The sequence below is a fragment of the Culicoides brevitarsis genome, chromosome 2, assembly GCF_036172545.1.
Source record: "Culicoides brevitarsis isolate CSIRO-B50_1 chromosome 2, AGI_CSIRO_Cbre_v1, whole genome shotgun sequence".
In the NCBI taxonomy this organism is placed as follows: Eukaryota; Metazoa; Arthropoda; class Insecta; order Diptera; family Ceratopogonidae; genus Culicoides; species Culicoides brevitarsis.
In genome coordinates this window covers 8,916,756-8,944,637 of record NC_087086.1, presented here as the reverse complement: position 1 = coordinate 8,944,637, position 27,882 = coordinate 8,916,756, and the positions used below count along the sequence as shown (strand labels likewise).

Genomic DNA, 27,882 nt, shown 5'->3' with positions numbered 1-27,882 from the left:
TTTTCAAAAACATCGGCAACAAAAGAATCGGCATGAAACGATTAATATCATGTGAAATGTTTTTTACAATTGTTACATTACTCACTCTAAATGGATTTTTCATTGCAAATACATCACAATTTACAGACGATGGTAAGTTTTTATTTTTATAATTTTTTTTCTTGTTTTAAGTCGTCGTTAGTAAATGGGTGCGATTTGGATGAGTGTGAAGTTTGGCACGGAATCCAATTTTAAAATTTTATTTTTTTTATAGGGGAGACGATATTTTGACAAAAATCAAAAAAAGGATTGCTTAGAGAAAATAAAAATCTATAAGAATTTGGATAAAAATTTTATTTCAAGTTACTTTGGAGCAAAGAAAGATTTTCACAGTCAGAATACTGTCAAGTAAAAAATTAATAAATATAGTACTGAATTTTAATGAGACTCAAAAAATGGAACAGAACCTATTTGGGAATTTTAAATAAGTTAAGATACAAACAAAGTTGTACTATATACAAAAGATTCAACAATTTACACAAATTATAAATGATGGATACCTAAAGAAATTTCGAAACACAAATGTAAATGCAACTATTTACACAGAAAAAATTAACAACAATCCAAAGACAATAATTCATTTTTATATCTTCGTTTCCAAAGTCCATGAAAGTTTGCTTTTTTAATCTGCTAAAAATTTAAAATTAAGAACTGAAATCAAATGAACAGTATTAAAAATTGGAGTATTTGACTTACTAACAATCCGAAGGATTCGATCTTCACAATTAATGTCATTAAAGAAGAGGTATACAATTTTTTTGTTCACTAAAATTTATTGATCCTTCAACGAATAGGAAGTTGAACGTTGGGTTGAAGCCTCAACCAACTTCAGTAGAATGTGAAAGAAAAAATTAAGAACTTCGGTTCTTGTTAACCATGGAAGTCCTCTTCTTCTGTTCGACTGTTAAATACTATATACAGCAAGTCATGCAGTTTAAATATACTTTTTTACCATTTCTTATAACATATCACTTTTTTAACTAATATATTCATTTAATATTCTATATATTCGAACAAATTGGCTTTTTTACTCAAATATCTAAAAATGATACTGTCAATCCAATTGATAGAAAGTTTGATTTCATCCCTTTCAAAATCTTAAATAATCTGAAAATATAAAAAAATAACGATTAATTTTTTGTCCATACTGAACCTTGACCATTAAAGTATAGATTGTCTCACATTTTGTTCAGGTGCAATTTTCACATCCACGAGCTCATTTGCGGATTTTCAATCACACACTTTGTTTATCTCCAACTTCGTTTATTCGTTAACTCCTCGTTGTAAAACTAACTCGTGCAAGAAAGCATTCGTTCAACTTATTATATAAATAAAAGGTTGAATCGCACATAAAAACAATCATAATAAAAAGAAGGTTTAACTTTTAACTTTTATAGTTAAAACTACAAAAAAATTTACGATTATTGTTACCAACATAAAAAAACGGATTCCAAGAAATCTCCATTAAACTTGAAAATAAATTAAAAATTCGCATTACGTTAAAATTAAATCGATGCGCTAAAACTACTGTGTTCAAACAATCAAAATCGAAACATCACAAATAAACTGATATTTGCTCTTCTTTCATCATAATAAAATTTTTTTCATCCTCGTTGATGACAAAAAAAAATAATTAATGCCTAAAGGGTAAAAAGTGCGAATTGAAAATTCAAATATGATTCATGAATATAAATTTTTATTTGTCATCATATCTCATAAGAGTTACGTTTTTTGATTGCTTGTTTGTTTGTTATTTCGCTCCCGTTCCACAGAACAATTTTTTTTTCGTTGCAAAAAATTTATGGTAGTGCATTGGAAATTTATTGCGATATTTAGCGAATCTATAGTTGCGGTCAAACTTAAATGGATTTTTTTATGGGTGATCTGCAATTAGTGGCAATTAAAGTTCTGTACTTGAACACTTTTTTGTTTTTGAATAAAAATACGATTTTTTTTTCTAATGAGAAAAAAAGGAAGTAAAAAAGCGCACATTAATGCGTATTAAAGTAAATATCAAAAGTCAAGTACAAATAAATCGTTGTTTTTTATTTATTTTTTAAAAAGTAAATTATTAAAATAAATTAAATAAAAGTTTTTCCGTGGTTAAGGGGGAATAAAATTGGCAAATGTACGAGAAAAATGTAAACAAAAATAACTCGATTTCATATTTGTTAATAATAAAGTGAAATGAGGTAATAATAAATGCGTGTGTTTTTGTTCCATGTTCCTCGTGAATACATGGAAAAATTTTTAAAAGGGATTAAATTGTATCTTTTTATGACGAAAAACGTAAGAAAGTATCAAGCAAATGGAGACGCCTTGCCAAAAAAAATCTCTTCAAACGCATGACGAAGACGTGACTCCCTCGTGTCCTTTTTACGTTGATTTATTTCGCCAGGAAATGCGTTACAGAGACATTATGGATGTAAAATGTAATGAAATTTCCTTCGGCAATTCAGAAAAAACACACAGCACTTTTTTCTGCTTCACGTCGTGTGTGATGTGTACTAAATAATAAAATGTATATCCCACTCGCTGAATTTATTTTTCGTTGCTATGTTGCAAAAAAAAAGTTGATGCAATACACACAACGCACATAGTTAAAACTATTTAAAAACTTTTCTTTATTTACATTTACCTTGTCTACCTTTTATCGTACGATCGCAATTCAAACAAACAGAACTCGAGTAGAATAAAAAAAAAAATAGAAATAAAAGAAGAGAAACGTAAACAGTTGTTTTTAATTTGATTTTTCCATGCAGCTTATGTGCGTGTAGCGAGTAAAAAAAAGTGCACTTATCTTCGTTTCCTTTTATGAAGTGCATCAACTCGCTCTCTTTAATGAAATTAAAAAGATTTCAAAGGAGAGTTTTTTTTTTGTAGCATAATACTCTCTTTTTCTGCTCATTATAACTCATTATTTTAATAGTTGGCAAATAAACGTTGCTTTTGCACCTCAAAGGATTATATTTGCTATTTTTTGAAAACATTTATGTTTACATCGCGTTGACGGAAGAAAGATTTAAAAAACTATTAAAAGATTAATTAATCGATTAGTTTTTCTAATTAGATAAAAAAATAAAAATTAAAGAATAAAAAGAAAGGTTTGCTTTAAGGCTGATACAAAAAAAATTTTTTTTTTCTTTTTTTAAATAATTTAAATGATTTTTTTATAAATATTTAATAATTTTTTTTTAATAGTGGACCAATAATTTTTTTTATTTTAAAAAATAATTTATTTTAAAATTTTAATTAATTAATTAATTAAATTAATTTCTAATTGAATTATTATTTATTTTTATTTATTAAAAAAATTTAATTTTAGAAATTTTAAAACTGTTTTTTAATAAATTTCAATTAAAATTGAGTGTATGACAAATTATGCAATGAAATTTACACGTCAAAAAGGGAATATTTTTTTTTAATTTTCCAATTTTTTTTTTCAAATTCACGTAATTGATCATTCTTATTATATACGAAAAATAAAAAAAATATATAAAGCAAGATTTTAATAATAGAATTTTAAAATTTTTATGGATATCAATGTTTGATTTTTTAAAATAAAGATATATAAGAAGATTTTTTATACATTAAATTTGAAAAGTAATTAATTTAAATAAATATTTTACAAAAATAATAATTTTATACTAAAATAATTTTAAAGAATTTTTATTTTATGGAAATAAATATTTTAAAAAAGTTTTTTAAAAAAAATTAAATAATTAAAAATTAATTAAAATTAAAATATTTACTTTAAAACTTATTTTAAAGAAATTTTATTTTAAAAAATGCCTTAATTAAAAATAATTTAAAAATATAATTTAATAATAAATTTTTTTCTATTAAATTTACTATTTTTTTTTTATGTAATTTTATTTCAATCATTTTTTTTGTAAAATATACGAAAAATTTGAAATATTTTTTTCAAGAAGAATTTTTTAAAAAATAAAATAAAACAAATCAAAAACATTTTTAATAACTCTATCAGCCCAAGTCCTTTCTGTTTACGTTTTTTTACTATAAATAATCCGAGATAATCTAAAAATGTTCATTCCTATTTTTTTCATCCTCATCATTCATCGTCTTGTTAACTCTGAATAAAAATGGCAACAATGAGGTGCCACATTAAGTCGCAGTTGTTGCGCTTCTACTTGTTCAAACACGACGCAAGACTAAACGATGTGTGTAAATATGAAGTAGAAGAACAAAAAAAAAAGAACACAAAACGGGGAGATGATGAGAGCATGGCTGATGAATATCTGATTTTTCCACAAGTAGACAAGCAAGGCACTTTCTTTACTCTTTAGCAGGCAAAAAAAAAATCGGGATTTTATTTTCTCTTCAAGCAAACATGTTCATGTGTGTATTTATTTTAAATATTTGCAGAGCACGATATCAAGTGTGCTTAAAAATTTGTGATGGTAAAATGATCATCGTAGAAATTTGTTGTTTGGCAGATACGAAAAACTGGGTGAAACGGAATTTTTAACAGTCAAGTTTGTGAACTTTTGAACTTGTTATCTTTCGATTTTAATTCCGTTTCGGGGAAATTTTTAGACAGGGAATCAATTTTAAATGTTTTATGTTGAATTTTTTGTAGTTTTTATTTATATTTTATTATTATTTATTTTTATTTTTGTTAAATTTAAATAAGTTCTGATATTTATTCATTTTTTAAAGTTAATAAACTTTTTAATAATTAATTTTTCAATATAAGAAAAAATAAAAAAAAATTATCGAAATTTGAAAAAAAATAAGAGTTTTAATAAAATAGAAATTTTTTAAATTGTTTCAGCAAATTTCTTTAGAATTACAGAAAAAATACAAATTAAAAAAAATTTTAAAAAATTAAATTAAAATTAAATAAAAATAAATTAAAATTAAACTAAAATTCAAATTAAATTAAAATTAAAAATTAAATTAAATTTAAATAAATATTTATTAAAATTTTTTAAGCAAAATATTTTTTTTGTTAAACATAAATTAGGTAACTAATTTTTCACTTTAGGAAAAAAAAAAATAAATTTTGTCGAAATTTGATTAAAAAAATTGTTTCAACAAACTTCTCTAAAATTTCAGAAAACATACAAATTAAAAATAAATTAAAATAAATATTAAATTAATTAAAATTAAATAAATTGAATTAAAAATAAATTAAATTAAAATTGATTAATAAAAAAAACTAAATAAAAATTATTAAAACTGAATTTTAATTAAATTTTTTTTTTCAAAATGTCGTCTTAAATTTAATAAAACCACACAAAAACTTAACTTTCAAACATCATATCTCAATTTTAAACCTTCAGAATGAAAATAAATCAAATCTTAAATACTGAGAAACCAAAAATTCCTCTGTTTAATTGAAATTTAATGATAAAAATTCTTCTCTTGATAACTAAAATTCCAAGAAAAAAGTCTCAATTAAGAGATTTTTCTAACAAAATAATTTAATTTAATCCAAAACTAACTTACCAGACGACTCAGCTGAACAAAAAAAAATTATCCCTTTTGAAATCCTCACCGGAAAGAAATAACGACAAAAGGAAAAGTATCAAAAAAATTAAGAAAAAAATAACGCCTTGATTGTGGCTTGCAAAAAAAAATATTAAAAATTATTATAAAAAAAATAATTATCTTGCCCTTTATTCTTGATGATTATTGTCGTGTCGTCGTCTCCCTTCGAGAAAAATAAAATTTTTAACGAACAACGGCATAAAACGGACGAGACACGGATATGTAAGAAAAATTACATAATGGTGATTAAATGTGTTGAAGACGCTAAAGAAACTCTTAAAAAAACGAGGAGAAAGTTGAAAAAACGGAAAAAAATATATTTTATGACATTTTTGAGGATTTTAATTAATTTTTTTTTTGCTTCATGTTGAATTCCGTGCAAATTGGCTGTGAATGAACATTAATTTTTTAAGTGAAAAATTTTAATTCCCGTTCACATTTTATTTCAGAAAACCTCAACATTGGTTATTACATCGAATCGCAGCAGAATGAAACTTTGTCATACGCACAGGATCGAGGTAATTTACTTTCGAAACCGAAATAAAGGAATTTTCGCACAATAATTAAATTTTTCTCGCCTAGATATGCCGAAATTCGGTGAATCAATGCACAACATGACAATACCTGTAGGACGTGAAGCGATACTCGCGTGTGTCGTCGATAATTTACAAACGTACAAGGTAAAATGCCCATCATTGCATTATTATTTAGCCAATTAAATGCGGCAGTTCATTATAATTATTGCGTTACATGTTTGAGTCGCACGTTACTCGCACCGAATAATTGAAAATTACGATATTAATTTTCATTTTGTTAGTTATCAAAACTTTTCGTTAAGTTTTAATGTCGGGCCCGTGCACCGCATGCCAGAGGAGCAACCGAAAAACTTTTACAATAAATCGATATTATCTTCACTCGTTATTATTATTATTGCTATAATGTTAATTAAAATTTAACTGTAATGCACACGAAAATGCAAAGTCTCGCGCGCGCTGCTAGAAATAATTCCCCCAAGCGAGTTTATTATACGCGATGCCGGAGTTTGTGTGTGTATGGCACTAATGTTGGTGTTAACAAGTGCTCCGTGGAAGACGTTGATAAACTGCCGTGCAAAATTGAATTTTCTTCGTTTTTGAACGCATTTCTTTAGAAAAAGTGTTTGGGAAAATTTTGGGGAGTCTTTAGAAAAATTTAATATTTTTTTTTAATTCTAAAAGATAATAATATTTAATAAAAAATTATTTGTTTTATTTTATTTAATTTAATTACTTAATTTTTTGCAAAATAATTTTAAAAAAATAATAAATAAAATTTAATTTAAAATATTTATTTAAAAAAAATTATTTGAATTTATTCATTAAATTAATAAATTATTAAATATTAAATTATTTTTTTTTAATTATTTTTTTTATGCAAATAAATAAAATTGAATTAAATTTATAATTTTCTAAAATGTAAAAATAATAATAATTTTTTAAATTTATTAATTTTTTCTTGAAAAATATGAAATGAAATGAAAATTTAATAAAAAAATATTTTTTTAATAAAATATAATTTAAATAATTTTTTTTTTGATTTAAAAGACTCAATAATAAATAAATTTATTATTTTTATTTATATTTAAAAGTTTTTAATTAGTCATAAATCCATAAAGAATTCTTTTAAAAAATGTCTTAATTAATTAAACTAATTATTTTTTTTCTTTTAAATTAAAATTATTAATTTTAAATTAAATTTCTTTTAATTTAAATTAAAAATTTTAAATTAATTTAAATTAAATTAAATTAAAAATGAACAATTAAAGAAGACATTCAATGAAAGATGGAATCAAAAATAGAAAGAAAAAAAAAATTAATTTTTTGAATTAATTTTTTTTAATAGCTTGAAATCCATAATAAATTAAAAAATAAATGTGCAAGCCAAAAATATTATTAAAATAATTAAATTAAATAAAATTAAACTAATTAAATTAAATAATTTTTAATTTTTAAACTAAATTATTTATTAAAGAAAAATTAACAAAAAAAAAATTTTATTTTTTAAATAACTTTTTTTTAAATTAATAATAATTTTATTTAATTATTTAAAAAATAAAATAATTTTTTTTTTGAAAATTTTTCTTTAATAAATAAAGCTAAAAAATTTAAATTAATATTTTTAAACATTTTTTTAATTAAATCATGCAAATTATAATAAAAAAAATTAATTTTAATTAAAAAGTAAAATAAAAAAATAAAATTAATTTTTATACAAACATAAAATGCTAAAAAAAATTAAGTAAAAAATATTTTTTTTATAGAAATGCGTTCAAGTAAATTTTCCCAAACAAACACAAAGCCAGACACACTTTTTTTTTGTAACGACGTGCGTCTCAGGTGAAATAAAATAATAATAAGCAAATTTCACGTTAGAAACAACCTTGAATAGTCGCAAGTTTTCTACTTTGTGGGGTAATTGGCAAGCGACTCCGTCTTCTAGACAACATTTTTACCTTTTTTTTTGTTGTATTTTTTCATAAATTTCCTTTCTTTTTTCGTATCTTATCTTATCCGCCGCACTCAGATTGCGTGGCTCCGCGTCGACACTCAAACAATATTGACGATACAAAGTCACGTTATAACGAAGAACCATCGTATGAGTATCGCTCACGTGGAGAAACGTGCGTGGGTTCTCAAAATCAAAGACGTCAAGGAGTCTGATCGCGGGTGGTACATGTGTCAAATTAATACAGATCCAATGAAATCACAAACAGTATTTTTAAATGTTGTAGGTGAGTTGTTTCTTCAGATTTTCTCGTAAAAAACGATTTTTTAGCATTTTTTGTGTGATTTTCAGTGCCTCCTGATATCCTCGACTATCCAACAAGTACTGACATGGTAGTGCGGGAAGGTAGTAATGTAACGTTAAGATGCGCGGCATCAGGATCGCCGGAGCCCGTTATAACGTGGCGTCGCGAAAACGGTGACCCAATTGCGCTATCAACTGATGTAGAAGGTAACAAGCGGATTTTGTGTGAATTTGCAATAAATATCATATCTGAAGACATGTGAGGTGTTTACTTCCTCGTAAAAAAAGAGAGAGACGTGCGGTGTTCGCCATTAATTTGCATAAATTTCTTAAAACCGTTATTATTATTATATTATTTCATGTGTGAAACATTTTTCTTGCTCTACCTTCTTATTTTCACCTCTTTTTCATTTATTTTTGTATAAATAATACAACCCGTTCGATGTTCATCGGTAACGTTACAAAAACTCTGTGATTGGAGAAGGGGCAGATTTTGCTTTTTTAAACAAAAATATTTTAATTTATTTTGAAAAGCGCACAAGCAAAATCAATTAATTGAAATTTTTAATAAAAAAAAAAATATATATATATTTTTAAAATATTTCTTCAATTAAATAAAATTAAAATATTAAAATTGACATTAAAAAATAAAATTAAATAAAAATATTAATATTTTTATTATTTTTGTAAAAAATTTAATTTTAAAATTATTTTTTTTTTAATTTCGACAAAAATTTTATTAAAATAAATTAATTAATTATTTATTTTTTTAGGTTTAACAATAACTTCAATATTTTAAAAATTTACAAACATTAATTTTTCTTACAAGTCTTAAATCTGTAAGCATAAAAAATTACTATTAATTAATTCAACACTTAAAAATTAAAAAAAAAAATCTGAAAATTTTGTTAAAATTTTAAAAGCATTATTGAAATAAAATAAAATTAAATTAAAAAAAAATTTAAAATTATATTAATTTAAAAATTAGAATTTTCAATATTTTTGTAAAAAAATATAATTTTAAAATTATTTTTTTTTTAAATTTCGACCAAATTTTAATTAAAATTAATTAAATAAATCAATTAATTATTTATTTTTTTATGTTTAACAATAACTTAAATATTTTGAAAATTTACAAAAAAAAATTTCAAAATGTTGCTAAATATTTATTTTTCTTACAAGTCTTAAATCTGTAAGAATAAAAAAAATTAATTAAAAAATTACTATTAAATAATTAATTTAATACTTGAAAAATTAAAAAAAAATATTTTTCTGAAAATTTCGTTAAAATTTTAAAATCATTGAAATAAATATTTTCTAAAAAAGGAAAGATAATTTTTTTAAAAGAAATTTAGGGTCTTTTTGAAAAATTCTTTTGAAAAAGTTTAAAATATTTTTGCTTGTTTTTATTAATTTTAAATTTTTTTTTTTTAATTTCGACCAAAATTTAATTAAAATTAATTAAATAAATTAATTAATTATTTATTTTTTATGTTTAACAATAAATTCAATATTTTGACAATTTACAAAAAAAAATCAAATTTTGCTAAAAATTAATTTTTCTTACAAGTCTTAAATAAAAAAAATAATTAAAAAATTACTATTAATTAATTTAATACTTAAAATTTTGTTAAAACTTTAAAATCATTGAAATAAAAAAAAATAAATTTATAAATTTAGGGTTTTTTTTGAAAAATTCTTTTGAAAAATTTTAAAATTTTTTTTTTCAAAAATATAAAATCTAAAATATATAAGATCTAAAATTCACCCTTTTTCTCCTCACAGAGCTCATGTATGTTATTATAAATATTATATTCAGAGAAAATGCAACCCACAGACGCCTCTTATAAGTACAAAGAAAAAAAACTCACATGAACGACGACGAGTAACTAACAAGCTATTTGAACTTGTTTTTCTTTCCTTTTCCATTCCATGCTGCTGCACACGTACATCATATCTTGAAACCATCATGTTGTCGGGCGGCGGCGGCGTGCGGTTGTTTCTCCATTTCACGAACAAAATGCAGTTACAAGCATTAATGGCTCCATTTTTACAATATCACGTGTTAATAGACTCCATATGGGCGCCTATTTGTGCATCGCCTCCAATGGAATTCCTCCGACTATCAGCAAACGCGTCATGTTGATAGTGCATTGTAAGTATTTTGTACATTTTTTTTTTTTTTTTGTTATTTTTCAGGAAAAATTATAAATTTTCGCTCGGACAGTGCTTGCGTGGAAATGTGTGGACAGCAAAAATTTGATTAATATTCAAAGCAACTCGACTTAATTTATTACCTATTAAGAATTTCATGTATTTTTAGCATTTGTTGAACCGACGAAGGTCTGAATTGTCGGAATTGTTACTCGATACTCGTTGCATAAATGAATAAATACGTTGTTTTATTGCTTGCGGCATGATTCGAGTGGAAGTCGACGTTTACCTTAATTATCAGAAATAGTTGTCGATGGTAATTTTGTTCCTTGTTTCGATGACATTTCGTGAAAATAAGTTGTTAAGCGGGATTTTGACCGACAAATGACAAGTTTAAGGACGAGAAATACGAATTTATTTTTTTTTATTAGAATTTTTTATTTAATTTTTAAATGATTAAAAAACTAAAAAAATTTGAGGTTAGAATTTTTTAAATTTTCCCGCCAAAAAAAGATAAAAAAATTTTTAAATAAATATTTTTAATAATTAAATAAATAATTTTTATTTTTAAAAAAAGAAAGATTTTAATTACTTAATTAAATAATTTAAATTTATATTTAGTAAAGTTATATTTAATTTTTTTTAATTTATTTTTTTTAAAATATTATAAAACTTATTTTTGGCGCGAATCTTTCTCATAAGATTTTTTTTAAATAAAGATGAAATAATTTTGAAATTATTTTTAAAAAAATAAATTTTAGATCAAATAATTTATTTTTTAATTAAAATTAATTTTATTAATTTATTTGAAAAAATGTAAAAAAAATTGATCAGTTTTTTGGCGGGAAAATTTAAAAATTTCTAACCTCAAAAATTAAAGAAAAACTTTTGAATTTTTTTTTTAATTTATTTTACTTTCTTCTTAATATTATTCTTACAATTTTCATCATTTTCCTGAAACTGCATTTCCAATTCCAATTTTTCGTAATATCGCGCGGGAAAATTCTTGCAATCGTTGCACATGTGAACAAAAAGCAATTCATAAGCAAAGTCAAATTCGTATCCGTCTTCGCCCATCAACACGTGTTCCACTAATTCCGGAAAGTGCTTCACGTTTGCCATTACAACATTTGCCAAATATCCCAACTTGTTGTCGTCCGGTGCACTCAGGTCAATTATCTTCTTGATGGTTTCTTGCAAAACGAATCCCAAGAGATACAAAAGAAGTTTCACGTCCTCGTTCGAAGTGTGTGTAATCCATATTTTATGAAGTTCGTCGAGTTTTTGCATATTTTCACGTGCTTTGGCTATAGTGCCATCGTCGAATTTGAATTCTTGCGAAAGAGACATTATTGCTGTGATTTTGTGAATGGTTGCTAAGAGAATGTTGGAGAATCCGAAGAATTTTTGGTATTTATTGGAAAAAAAAATTAAAAGGGAAGGTTGTTAGAATGAGTAAGCGTTTTTTGTGAGTCATTAAAAAAGTAAATTTTTTACAGAGTTTAAATTTGTCAAAATTAATTTAATAAATTTAAGGCAAAATAACGAAAAAAACTTGAAATTTTGATTAATTAATTATTTTTTCAAAATTTTTATGTCTAAAATGTGCACTGGGATTAAATTAAAAAATAATTAAAATGTGCATTGGGTCGAAAATTAACACAAAATGTACACTGGGTTGACATTTTAAATGTGCATTGGGCTAAAAGCTTCTAATCTACATTTTAAATTAAGCCCAGGGCACATTTAAAATTTTTGCCCCAATGCACATTTTCAAAATTTTAATTTTTTTTCATAAATTTGAGTTTTTTCTTCAAAATATGGCAAAAAATTATCCGAATCGCAGTTGGTAGGACTCGAACCTACGCTCCCAGAGGGAATCTGATTTCTAGTCAGACGCCTTAACCACTCGGCCACAACTGCATCTTATCTGTAACGATCTAAAAATAAATCTTGATTAAAAGTTCACAAATTATTCACTGATAATTACTCTCTTTTCTCTCGATTTAATGACGTCACTAAATTTTCAACTCAAAAAAGTTACTTTTTCGCCCGATGACAATAAAAAACTTCCTCGCCATAAAACTCCCGTAAAAAAAAACTTGCAATTTTCACATCAATTCATCAATTTTTCACACTCAGAGAGACACAAGTGACTCTACAAATGCATCAACCTACCCCAACACCGAACATATGTCAACAATTCTTCCTTTTTGTTCCGTTCCAACTTGCTCGACATAAATTCCATTTTACGATTTCTATTAAATTCACCTAATAAATTTATTTATTATGACAATGTATAATAATAATAATTCTCATGCCACATTATGGGCGCACAGCAGGTTGTGTGTAATGTACATAGTCATCATAATTTTATGTGTCGTAGCACGTAATTTGTCATATTTTTGACTATTTGTGAGCACTTTTATATTCATTGAACCAGCAACGACACAAGTAATTGTTTGTTTGTGTAAAAAAATGAATAAAACGGAATGAAAAGGGAAACTTTCGTCGTCGTAACACGACTTGACGTGGCTCAAAAATCAATTTTTTGCTTACAAGGAAGTTTCTTGTTTACGAATAATGTGAAGCAGAAGGACACAGAATGTTTTGATACAAAAAAAGTTGAATGAAAATTGCAAGGAAGCGATCGACTTTGGCGCGTTTTTATATTTTAATCTTTAATTTTTCATGTATTAAATATAAATTTTCTTTATTTTTTTATTTTATTTTTTTTTATAAAGTTTAAATTTTTTCCGTAAAAAAATTCAATAATTTAATTTAAAAAATTAATTAAATTTTATTTAAAAAAATAATTAATAAAAATTTAAATTTAATTTTTAAAAAATTTATATTATTTTTTTTAATAAATTAATTTTTATTTATATAATTTAAAAATATTAAATTTTTATTTTTTTTTATTTAAAAATTATTTCTAAATTAATCAATTTTTTTTATTTTTTGGCGATCTAAAAAATGACAACTAAAACTTTAAGGTCAACATTATTTTTTAGTAAAAAAAATTAAAGATTTTTTCATTCAAAAAATTAAAGAAATTAATTTTTGTAGTTTAATTAAATTTAATTGAAGATTTTAAGAAAAAATTATTTTTTTTATTTATTTTTTTATATTTTTTAAATTATTTTATTTTAATGATGATTAAAATTAAATTAAATTCAAAATTAAATTAAAAATTTTATTTTTAATTATTAAAAAGTAAAAATTTTGAATCAAAAATATGAATAAAGAATTTAATTTAATTCATCATATTTTTGATTCTCAATTTTTACTTTTTTAATAATCAAAATAAAATTTTTAATTTATTTAATAATTTAATATTTTTAAATAATTTTGAATTTAATTTAATTTTAATCATCATTAAAATAAAATAATTTAAAAAATATTAAAAAAATATAATTTTTTCTTAAAATCTTTAATTAAATTTAATTAAACTACAAAAATTCTGAGAATCAAATAAAATAAAAATCAATTTTAATTTTAAAATATTTCCAACTTTCAAATAAAATCTTGTTACATTTTCCTCGAAAAAAATATAATTTTAAAATTTTCCATGAACTTTATTTAATTTTTCATTCAATAAAGGACAGACAACGACATACCAAGAGAAATTCCACGAAATTCTTTAAAAATAAAAATTTTCCATGCCATTTTCCACGTGATACAAAAAAGAGCATATTGACATTATATTATACGTACCTACGGACCATTATGATAATCCCGAACAAGTCAGAATAATAAAAATTTAAAAATTGCTCGTTGTATGCATCGGAAGTAGGAAAAAAAAGGTAACAGGTAGTCTCTTACGATATTTGAATAAATAGCTAAGTGTTGTAAGGTGATAAAATTAATGTTGATCTTATTTTATGCTCAATTAATTTAATAGCATACACTCTTTATACATTCCATTTATTATATGAAGCGTTATTATTTCCTCGATTATTGCGCTGTTTATATGGAGCGACGTTCGTTGAAGTTGCAGCGAGGACGTTTTTTTGTGATATTAAATTTATTATTCACTAAAGAGCTGTTATGTCTTGGCAAGGCAAGCAAAAAAAGTGCTTCTGTGTGATTTAAAATGCAATCTAAGTTTAATTTAATTTAAATTGTGATGTGATGTGACATAATGTAATCTGTGTTTGCCCATTTTACTTCTTCTGGAGCATTAAGTAATTTCTCTCGTTGAGGATTTATGACGTTAAATGGTCCGTTTTTTGACATTTTACTCATTTTTCGTTTTTTTTTTGCAGTTCCGCCGATGATTTGGATACAAAACCAGCTGGTAGGCGCGGCATTTGGTCAACGCGTGACTCTGGAATGTCATTCCGAAGCATATCCCAAGTCAATTAACTATTGGATGAAAAACGAGACGATCATCACGCCGGGTGAGTAACGTTCGATTATCCGTAAAATCGACCCAAAAACATTTATTTCGATTGTTTTTATGATTATTTTAAATCACGGGGAGAGAGACAAAATCAACGAAGAAGACGGAGAAGGGTCAATCTGTTTTACGATTATGGTTTTGTTAATCAAAAATCATACGTGTGTGATTGCTGTTGTCTGTCCTTCTGTATAAAAAAATCATGTTTCGCAAGCTAAAATATCTCCGAGACATGAAAATTTAATAACAAAAAGATTTTCCATTGGGGCAAAAATTTTTAAATGTTCATTGGGGCAAAATTTTTAAATATACATTGGGGCATAAGTTAAAAATGTATATTGGGGAAAAGTTTTAGAATGTGAACTGGGTTGAAATTTTAGAATGTGCATTGGGATAAAATTTTAACACTGTGCATTGGGGTATTAATTTAAATTGTGCATTAGGGCATAAATTCAGAACCCAATATACATTCTGAACTTATGCCCCAATGCACAATTTAAATAAATACCCCAATGCATCTTCTGAACTTATGCCCTAATGCACATTCTAAAATTTTTCCCAATGCACATTCTAAAATAGATCCCCTATTCACATTTTAAAAAATTGCCCCAATGCATATTTATTTTTTTACCCAATGTATATTTCAAGATTTTATCCCAATGCACATTAAAAATTTTTGTCCCATTAAACATTCTAAAATTTTGTCCCAATAAACATTTCAAAAAATTGCCCTATTGTACATTTAAAAAAATTACCCTAATGAGCATTTTTTTTGTTCAATTTTTTAATAATAATTTAAATTTTCATATCTCGCAAATATTTTCTCTTGCGAAACGTGAATTTTCATACTTGTCCATCTCACAACAGAAAAACGACAAATTTGAGGACAAACCACTCAATTTACTTCTATGTGTTAAATGTGTGTGTGAGATGATGATAAAATCGTACATTTTCATACGAAAAAAGGGAAACCGAGCAAATAACCAGAGAAGTCCAAGAAATGAATTGTACGATTTCGCTCAGTAGGCCAATAAATGTTTCTCTCGAATTTGTTCAGATCATCGTGAATGCGTGTGTTTGTGTGTTGTTTGAATTTATTTATTTATTTTGGGAAAGTATATTGAAATGTTGCAACCGAAACCACATACAAACGCATGCAAACATGTGTCGAGATATTTTTTTTTTTTTTTTTGGGAGAGACGGCATGACATCTAACTCTGGGGAATCGCAAACAAAAGAATGAAGGCTAGCATGCAATAAAAGAAATGAAAATAAAATTGAACAAAATGTCCTTTGGCTTTTGTTTTATTTTTATTCCGACTACTGTTTTCAGGAGATTTTTTTTTAAATATTTTTTTTGTCGACTGCAGGAGATTTTGAGCAGTAAATGGAACAGAGATCGAAGAAAATTTTTAAAATTTTGTTTGGAATTTTATTTTGTTGAATTTAATTTTTAGAAATTTAATAAAATTAAATAAATTATTTTTAATAAATAGAAGAAAAAGTTAATTGATAAAATTGAAAAAAAAATTAATTAAATTTTAAATTTATTTTTTTTATTAAATTTTATTTATTAAATTTATTTTATAAATATTTATTTATTTTTATAATTTATTTATTTTTTAAATTTTTTCAAAGTTATTTAATTATTTTATTAAAATTCAAATTAGTAAAAATTTTAACTTTATTAGATATTAAATTAAAAACCTAAAAAAAAATAATAAAAAAAACAAAAAATATTTTATTTTTAATGAATAATTAAAAAATATGTCAAAATTTTAAAGTTAATTTAAAAAGAAAAATTATTAGAACTTAAAAAAAATTATTTTTTTTTAAATTTTTTCTTAAAGAATTAAAAACGTATATTTAATAATTTTTAAAATTAAAAGTATAAAAATAATTTTTTAATTATTTGAAAATTTTTTTTTTTGATAAAAATTTAAAAACAATAAAAATTTGAATTTTAAATGGTTCTTGGAATTTTAAAAAAATCAATTAAAAATTTTCCAAAAATTCTTTAAGCTCAATAATATTAAAATTTTCCAAAATAATCCTCCATAATATTGCCATAATTACACTTCAAAAATACAATTTAATAAATATATCAATAAATTCTTGAAATTTCTTCTCCCCATGGAAATGTACTTACAATTAATTGAAATCCGTATTAAATACCTGAAAATCTCAATTTCGTTCACAACTCCTCTCACAATGTCTGCAAATCCATATTATTTTAACAAGACACAACATCTCAAATTGTTTAAACTGCTAGACATCATGTAGACTTTTGTCATTCAAATTGCAATTTACTACAAGATTTTATTCAATTCTAACCTACATTCGTTGCTCGACACAAGTAAATACTTCACAAGAAAAAAAAAACTAATTCACTACAAAACATTTTCCAGTTTGTCCATTCTTTCAAGTCCCCTTCGTTCTCACATCATTCTCGTCATCGTTGTTGTCACACACAGACCTAAAAACTAAACTCCAACTATAAACTTAAACAATGTTGTGCACAGAAACACACAAAATAAAATTGATTTTACGACAATTGTAACGACATTTTTGTTTCCCTTTCGCAAGAAAAAGACAAAAAAAAAGTCATGAGGAGAAAAAATTCTGTAATAAGACCATGGAATAAACGAAAAATGTTACATTTCCATTTAATATTATTTTTATTTTGTGCTGTACATTATTGGATGGAGGACGTAAAAAATTGCATCTCTTCTCGGATTCATGATTTACAGAAAACAGACGAAAGAACTGGAAAGCAGAACAGAACAAAAAATAATAATAATAACAATAAAACAAGAAAGAAAGATACATAAAAGTAAAGTAATTGACAAAAAGAATGAAAAGTCAATGCTTTTTAGTAAATTGTGTGTCGTTACAGCTTTTTCCACTCTATTTGTGTATATTTACATGCAGGACGAACAAATGTTGTTGAAAAAAGAAAACGAATGCATTGCAGTCACTTAATTGGTTTTTGTTTTGACAAAAAAATTATGCATTTTATTAAATAAAAATGTCTTGTGACATGCCTCGTTGAAAAGAAATTTTTCATCAGGCGTCTCCATTTTTTGATTTTTTACCACATTTCGAAGAATTTGCGGTAATATACAAGATTTAACGTATTAAGTTGAAATCTTTAAATGTGCATTGGGATAAAAAATAAAAATTTGATTTTTTTTACCCAATGAACGTTCTACAATTTTTATTTTTATCCCAATCCAAATTTAAAAAAATTAACAAAATTTAAAATTTTTAAATTTAACAATAAAAAAATATTAAAAAGTTTATTTTAAATTAACTAATGATTAATATGTAAAAATAATTTTATTTTATTAATATTATTTCATAATTTTAAATAATTTTAATTATAATAATTTTAAAATAATTAAATCAATTTTATTAATTAATTTATTTAAATTTTAATAATTTTATTTTTTTATTAGGTAATTAAATTTTAAAAAATTAACAAAATTTAAAATTTTTAAATTTAACAATATTAAATATTATAAAGGTTTTTTTTTAAATTAACAATTTATTTTTTTTTTAATTTTTAAATATTTTTAAATTAATTTTGAAAAAAAATAAAATTATTAAAATTAAATAAATTAATTAATAATTTAATTTTTAATTATTAAAATTATTTTTAAAATTATGAATTAAATTAATAAAATAAAATTATTTTTTATTTGTTTTAAGTAAAAAAATTTTATTTTTTTTTATTTTATTAATTTTATTTCATAATTTCAAATAATTTTATTTTAATTTTATTTTAATAATTAATTAATTTAAGTAAATTAATTTTAATGAATAATTAAATTAATTTTATTATTTATTAATTAATTTATTTAAATTTTAATAATTTTATTTTTTTTATTAATTAAATTAAGTTAATTAATTAGTTAAAAATCATTAAAATCATGAAATGTGCATTGGGATGAATTTTACTAAAGAGTTTTTTGGCCCAACTTTCATTTTATTTTTTATCCTTGTAAATTTTTAAATTTTTCTCCCTGTATACATATTTAAAAAAAACTTGACCCAGTTAACATTTTTTTTAAATAAAATTTTTTGACCCAATGCACATTTTTAATTCATTAAAAAATGCATCGATAGTCGTTCTTTCAAATATTTTTTTTTTAATTTTTGTAATTCGCCGGAAAGTCAAATTACTTACCAAAAAATTTCCATTTTTATTTTTGCAGGAGGTCGTTACGAGCCATCGAGCTACGAAAAGGAGTACAAGGTAGTGATGAAATTAACCATAAAACCTGTTGACGAAAGTGACTTTGGGAATTTCAAATGTATCGCCAAAAATTCGCTCGGCGACACCGATGGCAGCATAAAATTGTATCGTAAGTACAATTTTATAATAAAAATAAGCCAAGTAACGATTCAATAAACATTGATGATGACGCTCTAAATATATACTTTCCATTACCATTCCAACTTCTCTAACAACTCATTTCCTTCCGCCCATTATTCCTTCAAATGCAGAAAACAACCTCATATATTTCCAGTTCTTTTTCTGTATGGAGCGAGCGTTGTTAAATGTCGAAGGAGTAAGATATCACGAGGCATTTATTTAAATTTTTCCGGAAAAAATTTTTGTCCTTTTTTTTCTCTGTGCAACTCGCAGAAATAAAATATGTTACATCTCTCTCTACTACTTTTCTTCGACAGACTGCGAGTCACTACATTCTAATGCATAAAAATGCATTTTTTTCTTGTGATTTTTTTTTTGCGTATTCCCGGAAAAAATACTAAAAAATATAATTTATTTTTTGTGGCAATATTTTCGCTCAATGTCGGAATGTGGAAAAGTTGTCTCTGCTCTCGAAACTGAAAGACTTTGGGACATAACTAACATGTTTCTCCCCGAAAAAAAAAATGCACTGATACTTTTTCCTCTACATTTTCATTTCATTTACTTCGTAAAAATTTAAAGTGCTTTGGGGTTTTGAAATAAGTACCTTCACATCATAAAATAATGCGTTTTTCTCTGTTGAATATTTTTTTTTATTGTTACTGCTTTCGTGGCATGACTATTGCTACTGTATTGCATTTTTTTCCGTAAGTGGTACGATATCATCGGCATCATATTGGAAATTGCTAAAAGTGAAGCAGCATCTTTCGTATCGAGTGTCGGGCATTTCGATACAGAATGATGGGAGTAAATTGACATTTTTTGTCTGGAAACTGTCCATTAGTTTAAAGAGCTTTGATTTTTAATGAATTTTATGAAATTATTAAAGGAAATATGCTTAAAAGATTTTTTTATCATGATTTTTAAAAAAATCTTTAAATTAGCCTTTTAGATTTTGTAAATAATTTGAAATAAAATTATTAAAAAAAAACATTTTTTAAAAAATTTAAAAAAAATTAACTAACAATAGTTAATGGTTGATTTAACGTAAAAAACGTAAAAAATACAATTAAAAATTAAATAATTTCAAAATATTTTTTTATTAATTCATTAAAATTAATAAAAAAAAAATCAATTAGATTACATTAAAATAAATTAAAAATTTAAAAAATTAATTAAATTAAAAAAAAAATTCATTAAATAATATTAAATTTATTAAATTTATTTAAACTAATAAATATTTAGATAATTAATTTAAAAATTAATTTTTTTTTTAATTTTTTTAAATAAAAAAATTTTTTCATTTTTTAAAAATTTAATTATTATTTTTAATTTTATTAAAATTTTTAATTTAATTTTTTTTTAATTTAAATATTTTATTTAATTCAAAAATTATTTTTTATATTTCATGAATAATTTTTTAATGAATTTATTTTTTTAATTTAATATAGGTACCTTATTTTAATTAATAAAAAAATCTTTTTCCGAACCTTACCATTTTTAATAAAATACGCTGTGATCTATTTCCAACTTTTTCATCGACGACTCCGATCAACAAAAAATTTTTTATTTGAATGTTTTAAAAAATTTTTTGAAATGTTCCGTGTGTTCGTCGCTTTACACTTCTGCTGAAAAAAAATATGGTTAAAATCTATGGATGGAAACTGTATCGCTTCAAGACTTTTATTTGTACTTACACTAACTGCACAAGAAAATTGAATGAATGCACATGACACACATTTTCTTTGTGTACCTAACATCGCTGTAAAAGTTCCAATTTTTTCCTCTTTACTTTTCATAAAATAAACCTGAAAAATAAATTCCGACACCGCTTGCTATTATTATTGAAAATATTATTTTCATTCTGGTTTTAAAAGTAAGCCAGAAACTCTCAAATCAATATATAGAAAGTTGACATTTTTTTTTAGCATTTCATGTAATGCAATCCTTTGTATTGTTAAAATTGGTGCCTTTGGCAAAATTCACGTTGCAGTTGCAAATTTATTGTTTTTAATTCAGATTCACTTAAAACCGAAGCCTTTGTTGATTTTTTCCTCATCGTAGAGTTCAAAAGTCGAGACAAGTTCGTCCATTGAGTAAAAAAGTTGTTCTTTCAACTTTTGACAAATCTTTTAGCTTAACGTCCAAAGTTGTTAAGGAGAAAATATTTGTTCTTGCAAAAATGTGTATAAACTCAAAACCAGAAAACATTTTCTCGAGCACATGACATGTAAAACAAGAGAAAACTGAAAAGCAAAGAAGCAAAACTTGATCCTTCTGCACTGACCTGCTGTGTTTTTTTTCGTATTTGAGATTTTTTCTTTTTTTTCTCCATGCAAAACAGAGATCATTATATTTTTACACATGACTAGTTAACATCATCGTTTCGCTTCAGACTGAAAAAAAAATATTTTATTTGTTTTTTGTTATTATTGTGTGCTCCTGCTCCGCCATTTTTCATCAAAAAAGAAGCAGATATCCAATTTTTTTTCTCGTCTCTCTCATGACAACGCAACTAACACATAAAACGGCGCGAACGAAAATAGTTGAGCTAATGGAAAAAATATATCAGCAACATCGTCACCTTGTTCGTTTTAACGACGAATTTTTGAAGTATAAGTTTAATATACTACCTTGTTTTTGCTCGAACAAAAAAATTTGTCCCAAGTTACAATTTGAAATTTTTTCCCAATGCGAAATCTAAAATTTTGTCCAATAAAATTTTGTCTAAAATTTTCCCAATGCAAAATCTGAGACTTTGGCCCAATGTACAATTTGAAATTTTTTCCCAATGCAAAATCTGAAACTTTGGCCCAAGTTACAATTTGAAATTTTTTCCTAATGTAAAATCTGAAACTTTGGCCCAATGTACAATTTGAAAATTTTTCCCAATGCGAAATCTAAAATTTTGTCCCAATGCACAATTTGAAAATTTTCCCAATGTAAAATCTGAAACTTTGGCCCAATGTACAATTTGAAATTTTTTCCCAATGCAAAATCTGAAACTTTGGCCCAAGTTACAATTTGAAATTTTTTCCCAATGCAAAATCTGAAACTTTGGCCCAAGTTACAATTTGAAATTTTTTCCCAATGCGAAATATAAAATTTTGTCCCAATGCACAATTTGAAAATTTTTCCAATGAACATTCTGAAAATTTGTCCCAAAGCCCATTTAATTTTTTTCCCAATGTAAATTTAAAAATTATGTCAGTTATACTACAATTCGAATTTTCTTGCTAATTCAACGTAAATTTTTCTGTAATTTTTCACAGATTTGCCTCAATCAACAATCGTTACAACTGTGTCAACAACGACTGCAATGGATCCGCTGACGACAAATGTTGTGCAACAACATATAAATGACAATTTTGTCGGTAAGTTCCTCTCGCGCTCCACTTGTATGCGTGCCACGAACAAAGAAACGTCTCCATTGTGTGCAACTCTCAGCTCTTTTTTTCCATTAACTTTCTGTGATGTTTACCTTTCCCTCTGAAGGGTAACTCGTTAAAACTAGCTTAATAAGATTAAAAAGTTACATTTTTTGTCTTTTGTCTCTCCGATTCTCACTCTTTTGCTTGGGGTGTGTGTGTACACGAGATGTCCTTGTTGTTTTTCACTTAAGGATATTATTAAAACATAAAATACACAAGAGAAGCACACACAGCCTTCAAATCTTTTCAACACAACAATTTACATGTTCTGAGCTTTGCTTACCTCTTCTGTTCTTCACTTTTGCCGCGCGTTCTGCACCAAAGCAAGTGCAAACAAACAAACATACCCACACACACACTCCAGCCAACCGAATAATGCCAAAAGTTAAGTGAGACAAGAACAAAACAACAACAAACAGCACGTGAAATTGAGAAAGGAAAACAGACAACAACACAAAAAAAAAATGTAGAAAAAAAAGAACTATAACTAAACAATAACGTTTATATAAATAACCGCACCGTACGACGTAGAATTGTATTAAGAACATGCACCATATGTGCTGCTAGCTGCAAAAATCCACATGGGTCATACAGAGCCGTCTCATCGTTCTGTGGTTCAAAAAGGGGTTAATTTAGGAATTATTATTAATTTCCAAAAATTTCATTAATTTGTGTAAAATTTTCGATTGGGTAATTTTTTTAGGGGTACTTTGTATTTTTCAAGATATTTAATTTTTATTATTTTAATAATTAATATAAAATAAATTTTCGAAAGTTAGAAATTTTCTTTAAATAATTTTAGGCGACATGAAAAGCAATAGATTCTAACTTAATAAAATTTTTTCTGACGAGCTTATCTCTTTTTGAATTGACTTTAAACTTTTACTGAAAAAAAAAAGTTTGGTAAGCATTAATATTTATTTGATTTTAATACTTTTTTTATAAATAATAATTTGACCTATTCCTACAAAAAATTATAAAGTCAATTTTAAATGCACTCAATTTTGAACCACAAATCATATAAGGATACTTAAAGCTCCCTGTCAAGCTTTTGATTCAGAAGAATTGTAAATCATTGATATGGATACAGAAAAAACAAAAGGCCATCATCTACTCAACACAAATGCCTTTCTTATTATATTATCCAAATACATAAAAGCGATTTTTTCAATAAGGACAATCTATTCAATATGTTCATCAAATTCAAGAAGATTCATCTTGCAGCTATGTTTGGATCATCTTAACAACCAACGGACCAAAGTCGAATGGCGAATAACTTAAAAGTGATACTTAAGGACTTTAAAATAGTTCAAACGAAGATATGAGACTTAATAACCTCGTCGCCTCTGCATTTCTATACCAACTTTTTGAAAGTATCAACTTCTTCTTAAAAGGTTTCTATTAAGATACTGAACTATTTGATGATATGAAAAAGTATCTGAAAAATTTTTAAAAGCAAATCAAGATAACGACTTTCTTCTTGAATTAAAACTTCGGATGTCCAAATAATCCAACAATCGATAAGTTCTTGCTCAAATTTTTTTTGTCTTCTGAAAAGAAACAAATGATTTTTTTTAAATACAAGAATGTGAGAAAGGATGCTATTTTGAAGGAAATCAAGACCTTTTTAACCAATTGTGAAGTTTTAAAAATATATGCTAATGGATGCTAAAATAACCCCTTTTCGATCCACAGAGTACACAGTGTAACCCAATTTTCCGTAATTTCTGAGTGAAACTCCGGTACTTCTAACGTATATGAAATACAAATTGAATGCAGCACAGCTCCCAATTTACCACACCGCCCGCCAACCTTTTGCTTTGTGCCTTTTCTCTCCTCTGACTAGATTTTTCACCCAAAGCACACACACACTCGCACACAAGCCATTCACTGTTGCACAAAACACGCTCCGTACTAACCTGTGTACATTTTCTCTCTCTCTCTGTGTCCGTATATTTTGTAGATAGAAATCTGCACAACACTAATAAATCACCATGGAATATGTCAAATGCTTCATCAAATAATAATTTATTTGGTGCAACGTCTGGCTTATGGAATACACTTGATGGTAGTAGTGGTATTAGAGATAGAGGTAATACAATTTTTTTCCATCATTCACTCGGCTTCTGCACTGTGCAGTGCTTTTGCATATACCAAAACTGATGCAATTTGTCACAAATTCGCGGAATTCTATATAATCACATTTTGCGTTGAAAAATACATTTTTTAATTCATTCCAACAATTTTGTTACGTTTTTTTTACCGACAAATGTTTATTTATTTTTATTGTGCATGCTTTTTAATCACATTATAAATATTCTGATAATTCAATTAGTGTGATTTGTGTTTTATTAACTAAATTTAATTTGACACTTATCGTTTTTTTCCTGTTCATGTCATGATTCCGTTAATTTAGTTTAAATTTACTTTCGGCATATTTTGATCCTGACTTCCGCGCAAACTTCTTCGATATGTGAAAGTCAAACATGAGATTAACAGAAATTGACTTACTTTGAAATTATTATAAGTTCAGGAAGTTTGACAAGAAATTGTTTGTTGTTGTCGTTCAAAGTTGCAGGAAAATGATGATTCAGCATAAAATCATATTCGAAAGTTGCATTGATCGGTAAGGCGTTGAAAAAGATTTAAAGAGAAATTTTGTTAGTTGCAATTCCATTGAATTGAAAAATTTTAACTCAAAATTGGCTTTTGATAAATTTTAATTGGTTATTATTGCCTAAAATCAAGTCTTTTTTGAGAGATATCTGTTTAATTTATCAAGATATGAAATTGGAAAGATTTGTAAGCGCAAAACTTATTAATTTTTAGTTTTTAATTTTACTGAAATTTTTGCAATTGGATTTTTTTAAACAATAATTTTAATAAATAATATTTCTTCAAAATAAAAAACAACTAAAAAAATGGTTAAAATTTTTTAATAATTAATTATTTAAATTATGTATAAAAAAAAATTATGAAAATTAAATTATTTATTTCAATTTTTTTATTAATTAATTTGTAGTTAATTAAATTAAAATTTAATTCTGCTATTTTTGAATAATTCATTTTTTCATAATTTTTTTTATAGAATTATTTTTAAGAATTTAATAATAATTCAATTTAAATTTCAATTTTTAATTATTAATTTAATTTAAATAGTTAATTAAATTAAAATTTAATTCTAATATTAAATAATTGAGTTAATTCATTATTTAAATAATTTTTAATTAAAATTAATTTTTAATAAATTTAATAATTAAATAATTTAAATTAAATTAAAATAAATTAATTATTTAATTATAAATAATTAAGTTTATGTCAAAAATTATTTTAATAAGGAATTTTTTAAAAATATTTACCAAAATTTATTTTTTTAAACATTTAATTTTAATGAATTTTAATTATCTACCAATTAATTAATTAAATAAATTTAAAAAAAAAATAACTTTAAATTAATAAATTTTTAAAAAATAAAAAAAAAGTTGAAGAATAATTTCTCTTCTTTGATTTTTCATGCCAAATTACCTGTCGTCCAAACTTCAATATTCAAATCTTTTAAAACGCAAAAAAAAAAAAAAAAATAAAAATTCAACGCAATTCAATCACAGATGAATAAAACAATTTTTTATATTTTTCAATCCGTTTGTCATCAGGATCATTATATGTAGATTTCTTCTCCTATTTTTTTTTTCTTCTTGCTGCCTGTTTCTCCCGACTATTTGTCACCATAAGTTTTATTCTTATTATATTATAATAACAAAGTATTAAATCTTATATAATAAAAAAAATAAAATAAAAAAATCGGTCGTTTAATACGTTCTTTGATGCGATTACGACATTTGCACGCTTGCATGCCGAGACAAAAATATTTCTTTTTTCCGAACCATCCATGCATGTGCCTTAACCAGATTTCAACGACGACGTCGAGCACCTTTTTTAAATAACACCGCACCGTTTTTTTTTTGCACATTTCATCCGTCTTTCACTTTCTTCTTTGCAGTTTCTTCATTTTCACATTTTTTTTTCATTGCTTGCAGAATGATTCAATTTTTATGATTGCGTTCTTATTTGGATATGATTAGCATATTATTAGTGGAAATGACTTCTTTGTATGTGAATGCGAGTCTAGACACAGGCATGCGTTATTGCATCACAGCTCCGACTCCGACAACGAATAAAAGTCGAATAAAAAATTTAATATGATTTGTCAAGAAGTTTCGAGTGATGCGATAAATTGAGAGTTCGTGTTTTTTTCTCATTTTATTTATTTTTTTTATTATTAGCGTGAAAATGAGAAAAAAGTACAATTTAAGGAACGTGATGTGTATTAATCACGCGCTGAAACTTTGTGTTAATTTTTTTAAATTTTTTCTCACTTTTTTTTCGCACCTCGCAGAACATCGTGATCGCACGAGCGAACGCAAGAGGAACAACAAACAAAACGCAGCTGGCAAGAATCAAGACGCATCACGTGATAACGAAATTCTAAATGCAGCGGTGACACTTTCGACGTCAAAACTCATCGTTGGCATCGTTCTCACGACAAATTTCCTTTTGTTTCGACGTACGACCTTCCTGAATGTACTCGTGTAGCTTTAGCGTTGAAATTTCAAAAAAAAAAGTATTATGTGAAGTATAAAAAAAGTTAGTTAATAGCATTAAGAGACATGTATATCTAGAATCTAGACTAATTTGTAGATAATAACAAAATGCATAAATAAATGTCTGTACAAAATAAATGAAGGTAACGTAACATGGAGAGTGATATTATTAGAGATTTTTTTTTTCAAATTAGGTCATAAATTTCTTCCTTTTACGATTCCTTAAAAAAATACATATTAAAATGTTGTATAAAAAGTAACTAAAAATATCGCTTATGAAGCAAAGGTTTTCCAAAATAATATTTGTTAATTCATATTTTTGTCATTTATCAAAAAAAAAAAAATATTTAATATTTGGAAATAATTTAAAAAAAATATAATTGCTAAGCAAAAAAAAAGTGTTAAAAATTTAATTAAAAATATTCCTAAAGACGTTAAGGATTAAAATTGGTATTGAAAAAAAATTATAGTCTAGAATTTTTAGAAAGGGAAAAAATATTTAAAAAAATATGTAATAAAACAAAAGGATATAATATTACAAAAAATATAAAAATACGAAAAAAGTGAATATTGAAT

The 27,882-nt window shown here is 24.6% G+C and overlaps 1 protein-coding gene and 1 non-coding gene across 2 annotated transcripts; one reads left to right on the top strand and one right to left on the bottom strand.

Moving 5' to 3' along the window:
• LOC134831679 (opioid-binding protein/cell adhesion molecule homolog) lies at positions 1-27,360 on the top strand. The gene is made up of 11 exons (XM_063845476.1): positions 1-132; positions 6,003-6,071; positions 6,136-6,233; positions 8,116-8,323; positions 8,389-8,547; positions 10,367-10,495; positions 14,763-14,897; positions 19,114-19,263; positions 22,547-22,648; positions 24,669-24,797; positions 27,102-27,360. Exons 1-11 carry the CDS (start codon positions 33-35, stop codon positions 27,296-27,298), a joined length of 1,476 nt encoding a protein of 491 aa, XP_063701546.1. The 5' UTR covers positions 1-32; the 3' UTR covers positions 27,299-27,360.
• On the bottom strand, positions 12,336-12,417 carry Trnas-aga (transfer RNA serine (anticodon AGA)). The gene has a single exon. It is a non-coding gene; the product is annotated as a tRNA-Ser (tRNA).
• Positions 27,361-27,882: the final 522 nt, after the last annotated feature.